We start from the raw sequence: 10,229 nt of genomic DNA, 5'->3' as shown, positions 1-10,229 counted from the left end.
AGAACAGCTGGATTCATTATGATATGGGCTCAACGAAGTTCCGAAGTGTGCCACCGGGATACCGTTCCATGTGACCCAGTTGCTTCCCAGAGTTGCAAATTGCTGGACATAGATCTATACTAAAATGAGTTCATTCTACCTCGTCCCACAGGTGCCCAATCAATATGGTGATTCGGGAGATCTGCAGTATGCTGAATTCCTTCTAAATCAGGGAGCCAGTTCTCTACAATTCTGACCTTGAGATATTGCGGATTGACCTGTTTGTAAGACCCATTTGCGTGAGATACACTGCAGAAATTAAAGGATGCCCCTAGCCTGTAACAATTTCCAGATAACTCTGCATCCAGATGTTATTCCAACTGGTATGAAGCACCCAATGTGCATGGCGAAAATATTCCCCACACTATTACACAACATGACCAGCCTGTATTTTGACCTGGCAAGGATGACTTCATGGCCTGATGCTTTTTTTTACCACATTCTAAAATTCCCATCAGCCCTTGAAACAGTGGCAACCTGGATTCAGAAGACCAGAGAATGTTTTTTTTTCAATCCTGCACTGTGCAGTGTTGGTTCGGGTCATGGGATGCGATATCCCATCGATGATAAAGTGCGACGAGTTGTTCGTTCTGTAATGTCTCTTTGGTGACCACTGTTGTGCTGGATTGTTATTTGACTGAGTGTAGACTTTTTGTTACCTTGCACAAGTCTTGGTTGGCCTATCGTATTAACCAGCTATTTCCGACCACAGGCTTGCCATTGGATGGATGTTATTTGGTAATTGAATTAATCTCGATACACCGAGACACAAACGTGCGTGAAAGCCCCAACATGGTGCCGTTTTGGAGATACTCCAATCGGTACTCCTTGCACCGTGTGCCACATTCAAAGTCACAGCTATCTGTTCTGTGGTTTAAAGTTACGTTAACCTTTGGTCTTTCACAGATAACTCTGGTTCTCTTAGAAATGAAGGCATATTGCTCCGTATGTACGGTATAAATTGATTGTGTTTTTTTTTTTTGGTCGTTTTCCTGTTTTGCTGGAAGAAAAACTCGAGTTTCGGGGAGAAGTCACCATGCTACTCTCGCCTGAGACCGACTAACTCAGTGAAAAAGGCCCATAAAATTTCTCCCGTTATCGACGGGACTCCAACTCAAGTCTTTTCCATCCGGTGTGGGGGAGGACGGCGATTCTACCAACTGTGCTACCCACGAGGGCTCTTTCACATTCTCGCCGGAACGGCACATGCAAAACGCCCCATCTGCTTTTTATCAAATGGCATACACCCATAACGCCTTTAGCGAAAGAGCGCTTTATTTCACGAAAAGGATATATGTAGATGTACCCAATAATAAGTTGCCATACAGTTTCCATGCTTTCGCAATAAATTGATATTGATCGAAAATAATAAAATAAGAAAGAAAATAAAATCACAGATTGTGAATTTTTACAACTGAGAGGGCGCTGATTGTTTTTCTTGCTAATGTTAATGACTTTTAAAGTAAACTGCTGTTTGAGGAAAATGTATGTGTGCGTGGTAAGAAGCTGGATGTTTATTTATTTTGATTTTTTTTTCTCTAATGCCATTTCTTATTACAGTGTATTAATGCGTGTAACATCATAACGGTGTTATCAGTACATATTTAAAGTTTTAAAACTTCAATCAGGTCTCAGAAGTACCCAGATTCTGATAACTGGGTACACTGCAATTTGCAGATACAAATTAACAAAGTATAAACCCCAATAAACAATAATAGTGTGTTCATCATTTTATTTGGTAGTTTCGCTATACTCCAGAACATGGTGCACCTTCAGCCTGCCATGGTCTTGGGGTGTTTATTCCCCCCCTTCCAGCTGTTTTAAAATAGGAAAACGAGTTCCCGATTTTAAAACAGCGGAAAGGGTGGGATAAACACCCTAACTAACGCTAACCATAACAGGTTAGGCACGTGATTTTAAAAGGGGCACCGTGTTCTGGAGTTTTACCGGTAGTTTATATGCTACCATCTTGAGACTCCATTATTACTACAATGTAGGAGTTGTCACCTTATTATTAAACGCATGAAAGATGTAGGAAGTGGAATTATCTTAAATTGAAACTTTGTGCACTACTAGGTAAGACTGAGTCTGAGAATTCCTCAGTGAGCTCACATGTTGTGCGTATGGGCTTGACACACCCAGGATCCCTAGTTGGATAATATCATCATTCTTCTCTTTCTTGGTTATTCCCTTCTACTTCTCTCTCTCTCTCTCTCGGGGTAATTCAGAATTTTTTTTTTTTTTTTTTTGGCTGGTGCAGCGTAAGCCTCAAGCTTCCTTGCATCATGTGACTAATAATAATAATACATTGATTCTCTAGACCAGAAATACCCCCCCAAAAAAAAGTGTGGAATGTGCTGGGCTTTTTTGGAGGAAGAGTGTTTGTGTGAAGTACTTTTTTTTTATCTCTTTTTTTTTTTTTTTTTTTTTTTTGAAATAAGAACATTTTTTAAAATCCTTTGCTAGGTTGACATTATATATTTAATTGTATTGAGGTATATGTTAACTTGTGAAAGTTGTTCTTTCTGTATTTTTATTATTACTTACTTTAATCCCCCCATTTTTCTTAATTATTATTTTCAGTTGTTAATAATTTATAAAAAAGTATTGAAAAAAACTAAATCATTGGGAAAAGAAAAATGAGAGTAGAAGTGTGTTATAGGCTTAATGACTTTGATGATTATAATGAACAATTATACTGACAAATAGAGTGGGCCAGTAAATCAGATGTATTATAATGGAGATTTTAATCCTCCAGATATTAGCTGGAACTTGTGGTTGGTCACTTGCACAGTAGCAAGATTTTGACATTATTGGATGACTGTTTTCTACATAGACCAGCATGTTAGAGAAGCAGTGAAAGAAAATACTCTTGGTACAATACCTAAAAATACAATACTATTGAAGGCATAATTCTTTGAAAATATTCATTTTTCTTTTTTTTCAATACAGTGTTTGATTTTTCTGTATTGCTTTCTTATAATGTTTTATTTTTATATTTCATGATTATAATAATATTAGACTAAGGCGCATTTAGGGTTAGAGCCTCAAGCTGCGAACAAATTTAGACTATGTATATAAAGTGCTTAGCATCATAATACACAGCCATTTCTGAATAAACAGAAAATTTTTAAGGTGGCATCGTTTTAGGTTATATCTCATATTGTGAATACCTTCACAACGAGTTGCCATGATATTGCACTACTTCGAATAAGTAACGCTTCACCTAAGGAGAAGACTAGTGTTACTTATTCTCAGATAGGTACCACCACCCAGACAGCACTGTTTCAGGGCTATTTGGCCCTTCGTCAGTGAGTGGGTAGGTACCCAAGTGATGCAATGATGGCAAAAACAGTTATGAAGTATAACTCCACAATATGAGAGATGCCTGATGGTGTATGATGTATTTAGACTAAGGCGCATTTAGGGTTAGAGCCTCAAGCTGCGAACAAATTTAGACTATGTATATAAAGTGCTTAGCATCATAATACACAGCCATTTCTGAATAAACAGAAAATTTTTAAGGTGGCATCGTTTTAGGTTATATCTCATATTGTGAATACCTTCACAACGACAGTGCTGTCTGGGTGGTGGTACCTATCTGAGAATAAGTAACACTAGTCTTCTCCTTAGGTGAAGCGTTACTTATTCGAAGTAGTGCAATATCATGGCAACTCGTTGTGAAGGTATTCACAATATGAGATATAACCTAAAACGATGCCACCTTAAAAATTTTCTGTTTATTCAGAAATGGCTGTGTATTATGATGCTAAGCACTTTATATACATAGTCTAAATTTGTTCACAGCTTGAGGCTCTAACCCTAAATGCGCCTTAGTCTAAATACATCATACACCATCAGGCATCTCTCATATTGTGGAGTTATACTTCATAACTGTTTTTGCCATCATTGCATCACTTGGGTACCTACCCACTCACTGACGAAGGGCCAAATAGCCCTGAAACAGTGCTGTCTGGGTGGTGGTACCTATCTGAGAATAAGTAACACTAGTCTTCTCCTTAGGTGAAGCGTTACTTATTCGAAGTAGTGCAATATCATGGCAACTCGTTGTGAAGGTATTCACAATATGAGATATAACCTAAAACGATGCCACCTTAAAAATTTTCTGTTTATTCAGAAATGGCTGTGTATTATGATGCTAAGCACTTTATATACATAGTCTAAATTTGTTCGCAGCTTGAGGCTCTAACCCTAAATGCGCCTTAGTCTAAATACATCATACACCATCAGGCATCTCTCATATTGTGGAGTTATACTTCATAACTGTTTTTGCCATCATTGCATCACTTGGGTACCTACCCACTCACTGACAAAGGGCCAAATAGCCCTGAAACAGTGCTGTCTGGGTGGTGGTACCTATCTGAGAATAAGTAACACTAGTCTTCTCCTTAGGTGAAGCGTTACTTATTCGAAGTAGTGCAATATCATGGCAACTCGTTGTGAAGGTATTCACAATATGAGATATAACCTAAAACGATGCCACCTTAAAAATTTTCTGTTTATTCAGAAATGGCTGTGTATTATGATGCTAAGCACTTTATATACATAGTATAATAATATTATTAAATATTATTACTATATTATTATTAAATTATTATTACTATTAATACTGTTAATTAAATTAATAATTACTATATTATTATTAAATTATTATTACTATTAATACTGTTAATTAAATTAATAATTACTATATTATTATTAAATTATTAATAAACTATATTATTATTATATTATTAAATTAAAAAATTATTATTAAATATTATTACAACCATTCAAATTAGAATGTTATTAGTGTTATGTAATTATTGCTGAATTGTTCAATGTAAAAAATTAAAATTAAATGTAAATACTGATCAACAAAAAATTGATCCTATTTTGAAAAGTGCATAATTAATGCTAAGAAACTTTTCTTGTCTCTATGTCACATTGTCATCATGTCATCATCAAAGTACCTGGTTCTTCTCTTAGAAGTGAGTTTATATTTGCAAGTTTTTCTACATGCAGTTAAGTGTTCCATGTGATTGAGAATGTTAGGAGTAATTATCCCTCCAAGATCAGTGTTCTCCCCAGGATCTATTGAATGGGCGCACTGTCTGGTGAATTTAACTGACTGCCCAGCTAAAATTTGAGCAATCTCACGGCACCATATGGTACTGCTCACTGATATCGATCAATATTGATTCGAACGTACTTTGAGATCGAGATTAATGCAACAGGAGCATATAATGTTAAATTATGTAATTAATTTTTGCTCTGGATTGCTTAAGTCACATTTATAAATAACAGAAAATTTTATAATATTGTGAAGTACTACACTTCCCCACCCGGCTGCTTCATAATGCCACCCTGCTGGCAAAATTTTCTGGGAAGAACACTGAAGATTATTCCAAATGCATGCTCTTGTATGTTGTTTCTGCATTATCTACAGAACAACTTTCATATGCCATTCCTTTTTCCCCCTACACAAGAAACAAGAAGATCCTCTTTTTCTTTTCTTTTTTTTTATTTGTGGAAGGATAAGAGAAATTTACCTCAATATGATATGTAGAACACTTCCATATAATTTCTGGATACTCTCCAGAAATTAAAATGACTAAAACCCCTGGCATGGTGCTGTGAAGGGTATTGTATGGTCGTGGTACCTGCGTGTACCGGTGAACTGTACAATAAAGATCTTATTTATCTTATTTAAAAGATTAACACAAAGTGATTACAGTAAAAAATCAATTGAACACAATTCCAAAATTAAGTAATCTAAAAATCAAAAACCAATTTTAAAAATTAATTAAAAATCGATTAAAGTTGAACGTAAATTTGAAAAACGATTTTCCTTTCTGAAGCAGACAGTGCTTCTCAACCGTGTGTTGGGATCACAGGAATGGAAATACGGATTGTGTGAGCTTGAATCTGAAATAGAGAGATTAGTTGTCCTCGTGCATGCATGTGAAATGCCGCGATTATTTGTCTTCGTGCATATGTATAAAAGATCACGAATCAGAGATTAGATATGGAAGTACATTAAACGCAAATTTTAAAAATGATTTTCCTTCCTGAAGCAGACAATGCTTCTCAACCGTGTGTCGGAATCACAGGAATGTAAATTACAATGAATGTTAATAGACGACGACAATGGATGAGTAACGTTAATAGAATTCTCATGTAATTTAATTTTGATGGTTTCTGCAATTAACAGTTCTTGTGTAATTACATTGGACACTAAGTATTGAGGCAAATTTCTCTTATCTTTCTACAAATATTGATATCAACGTGGAACGTATTGAGTGCCATAGCTCTGTTATATACTATCTTTTTTTTTATATATATATATATGATTCCATGCAAATTACCATTTCATTATATTTTATTATTGTAACTATAGTTGAAGTGAGGTGGGAAGAAATTGTAAAGCTGCAGGTAGTTACTAATTACTCATATAAGTCCTATTGTTTAGAAAAATTTATCCTATAACTGAAAAGAATACTGTAGCTAATTTCCCTTTTTAGTGATACAGCAAAATGTATAATTTATCCTGTTTGCAATGTGAAATAGTGGTTCTTTATTCCTAGTATATATATATACAGTGGATTCCGGTTATTTGGGCCACAAGTTAATCGGGGCAGCCGTTTATTTGGGGCAAATCTTAAAAAACAGAAACCAGTTGAGAAAATAGCCAGGCTTTGCTTCGCTTAATTGGGACAGCATGCCGATTAATCGGGGCAGGAGACCGCAGCAGAGATTACCCTACGATTGTCTCTGATGGTACCATGTAGTTCGGTCGAAATTCTGGAGGTCACAACCATAAAACAATAAAAACAATTAGCAGTCACCTGTTTATTGGGCTTTTCTGTTAGTGAAATCTATCATAAACGGACAGTAAACTCTATCTTAGTGAATTTGCGATAATACCGACAGCTGGAATTCTGTGGGTTATTATGGTTAAATGTGTTTACACTTCCATGAAATCTTCAATCATATAAAAAAATTAATTTTCAGATCTTCTCTTAATTCCTATTTTTAAAGCTTTGTAACTCGTTGCTCTGTTCTCACTTGCGCATATCGTGTTACTTCAATTTGTGTGTGCCGTGTCCTTGGTTATTGATTGTTTCTATCTTTTTACTGTTTTAAATTTTAACCCCCACCCACAAATGTCAGTGAACAGAAATGTCAACTAGTTCGTATGTACATATTACAGTATGTATTAATTATTCAGATTATTACGTATATTCTTCCGATTTTCACGTATCATTTAATTTTTTAATTGGTAAAGTAATAAAGGGTAAATTTGCGCTTAATATATCTTTGCTTTTATAGCCTGTGGATAATATTCCTCCCATTTTCGCTAATTAGAATTGCTGTTTAATAGAATTAAAATTCAATTCACAAAAACGTGATCACAATGACCAGCGCTTACTACACATCATATAGTGAATGGTACTTTACTATGGTGAGTTCGTTGTAACGTGATTTGATTGTACAGTGAACCAATTGTAAGGGGGGGGGGGTTAAATGTATTTTTAACTATTTACGTGAAACTTCGGATATTTGGGGCAGCCGCTTAATCAGGCCAAAATGCCAATGTGTCCCAAATCAGGCTTAATCAGGCAAAATGCCAAAAGTCCCGATGTGTCTCAAATAACCAGAATGGACTGTATATATTTTTTTCTGTAAACATTGTAGCCACAGTGTAAAGAGGAAAAGTATGCAGTGGTTGCACTATATCTCTTTATGTGGAGTAAAGTATAAACTGTGCTCCATACTTAGGACTAGAGACGAGGTGACCTGTTTTCGTCTAAACCCTTTCCTATTTTTTTAAATATATACTAAAATGTAATTTTACTTTGTTTTTAGGTATTCTTATTTTTCAACACAAATGTGTTGAAAAATAAGAATACCTAAAGTTAATTTGCACTTTTCATTTACTTATTAATTAATTTGTTTTTTATTCCCAGATATAACCGGAAGGGAATTATGTTGTTCCAGAGATAACTGATGAAAATAGATGTACGAAGAGAGAGAAGCGTACAAAAACATACAACCTGCAGAAATTAAAGTCCAAAGTGACAACTTTCTTCTGGCTTCTCAGTCCATTCATGGTACCAAAGTACTAGGTTACAATAATCTTTTTTCTTTGAGGTTTCCATATTAAAAAAATAGATTGGTGCTAAAAATTGATGTTTTTAAAGGTTTGCTGATTTCGTTAGTTGCTCCCACGAGTATGATTGATAACAGGAACATTGAGAAACACGTTTCACGAGGAGAAAACCTTGACCTACCTGAGACATTAGAAAAAGATAATTGTATATCAGAAGTTAAGGATATGCATACAGAGTGCAACAGTCCATCCACAGAGGATCATATAAAAACCAAGAAAATAGAACAAAAATCTTTCACTTTTGGAACTAGCGGCAGAAAATTCATATATTCCAGTGATCTAAACACACATTACTCTGCTAATAATAAAAAAAAACCCTTTTCATGTGCTATATGCAACAAGACATTTTCATGTTCAAGTAACCTAAAAACACATTCCCTAGTTCATACAAAGGAGAGAGCATTCACATGTGAAATATGTGGAAAAGCATTTTCCAGATCAGGTATTTTAAAAACACATCAGTTAGTTCACACTCGAGAGAAGCCTTTCTCCTGTGGGACATGTGGCAAGTCATTTTCAAGATCACAAATTCTGAAATCTCATTTATTAGTTCACACCCAGGAAACACCTTCTTCTTGTGAAATATGTGGAAAAGAATTTTCAAGGTTGCACAGACTGAAGTCACATTTACTTGTTCATACTCAGGTGAAACCTTTTCCTTGTGGAACATGTGGAAAGGCATTTTCTAAAGCAAGTAATTTAAAAGCACATTTGATGATACATACTCAGGAGAAAAGATTCTCTTGTGAAACATGTGGGAAGGTATTTTCAAAATTACACAGACTGAAGTCACACTTAATTGTTCATACTCAAGAAAAGCCCTTCCCTTGTGAGACGTGTGGCAAGGCATTTTCTAAATCAAGTAATCTGAAAGCACATTTGATAGTACATACTCAGGAGAAAAGATTCTGTTGTGAAACATGTGGAAAGGCATTTTCAAGACTGCATAGACTGAAGTCACATTTATTTATTCATACTCGGGAGAAACCCTTCTCTTGTGAAATATGTGGTATGGCATTTTCTGAATCTGGACATCGGAAAACACATTTATTGGTGCACACCCAGCAGAAACCATTTCTTTGTGAAATATGTGGAAAAGCATTTTCACAGTCAGGTAATTTGAAATCACACTTATTAGTTCACACTCAAGAAAAACCATTTTCTTGTGAAATATGTGGCAAAGCATTTTCCCAGTCATGCAATTTGAAAACGCATTCATTAGTGCATACCAGAGAAAAACGATTCTCTTGTGAAACATGTGGTAAGGCATTTTCAAAGTCATATCTCCTAAGAAAACATTTAGTAGTTCATTCTTAGAAAATGATGGCTTACCTATAGAACGTGTGACAAGGTATTGGAGAAGACATTTATTGAGTGATGTGGAAACTCATGGCTTTAACATTAGCATTAGCAGCAGCAAATGATGCAAGAAAGCAAGCCTATACCAAAAAAAAAAAAAAAAAAACACAACACCTCCCATTTCACCTCCTCATTCCCTCCAATAGCCTGTCTAGCTCTTCCTTGAATTTATTTAAACTATCAATTTCCACAACATTTGAAAATTTGTTCCAGCAATCAACCACCAGTTGGCTAAATGCAAACTTCCGTACATCAATTCTACAAATGCCCTTCCTCAATTTGAATTTGTGTCCCCTCGTAGTCTGAGCAAGAGGAATAATCTCAGCAGCATTGAGCTTGCTCAATCCATTCAAAACCTTAAACACCTCAATCAGATCACCTCACAGGTGCCTAGTCTCCAGACACTGCAATTTGCAAAACCGAAGCTTTTCTTGGTAAGAGCACCCCTTTGTTCTGCTCGCCAATCTCATTGCTCTTCTCTGTACTCGTTCCAGTAGCTCTACATCTTTCCTAAAATGAGGCCTTCAATATTGGTAGTTGCACATCTTAATTGATTTTCCAGATTTTCATCTGTTATTGAAGCTCGAGATTTACTTTTAATAAATTACATTTTTGAAAAGAATGTTTCACAAACGTATGTGGATCTGAAGGCACTCAC

General features: G+C 35.4%; 1 protein-coding gene across 1 annotated transcript; it reads left to right on the top strand.

Annotated features, from left to right (window-relative positions):
• The first annotated feature begins 8,377 nt into the window (after positions 1-8,377).
• On the top strand, positions 8,378-9,671 carry LOC150075620 (uncharacterized). Its single transcript, XM_090388592.1, has one exon. It carries the CDS (start codon positions 8,378-8,380, stop codon positions 9,527-9,529), a length of 1,152 nt encoding a protein of 383 aa, XP_090244718.1. The 3' UTR covers positions 9,530-9,671.
• The last annotated feature ends 558 nt before the right edge of the window (positions 9,672-10,229 follow it).

This window comes from Mastigoproctus giganteus, chromosome 14, assembly GCF_048544385.1.
Source record: "Mastigoproctus giganteus isolate SK-2022 chromosome 14, ASM4854438v1, whole genome shotgun sequence".
Lineage (NCBI taxonomy): Eukaryota > Metazoa > Arthropoda > Arachnida > Uropygi > Thelyphonidae > Mastigoproctus > Mastigoproctus giganteus.
This window is presented reverse-complemented; position numbering and strand designations above follow the sequence as displayed.

Excerpts from the sequence above, each read along its gene's own strand:
- LOC150075620 (XM_090388592.1), top strand. The coding sequence starts at position 8,378 with ATGCATACAGAGTGCAACAGTCCATCCACAGAGGATCATATAAAAACC.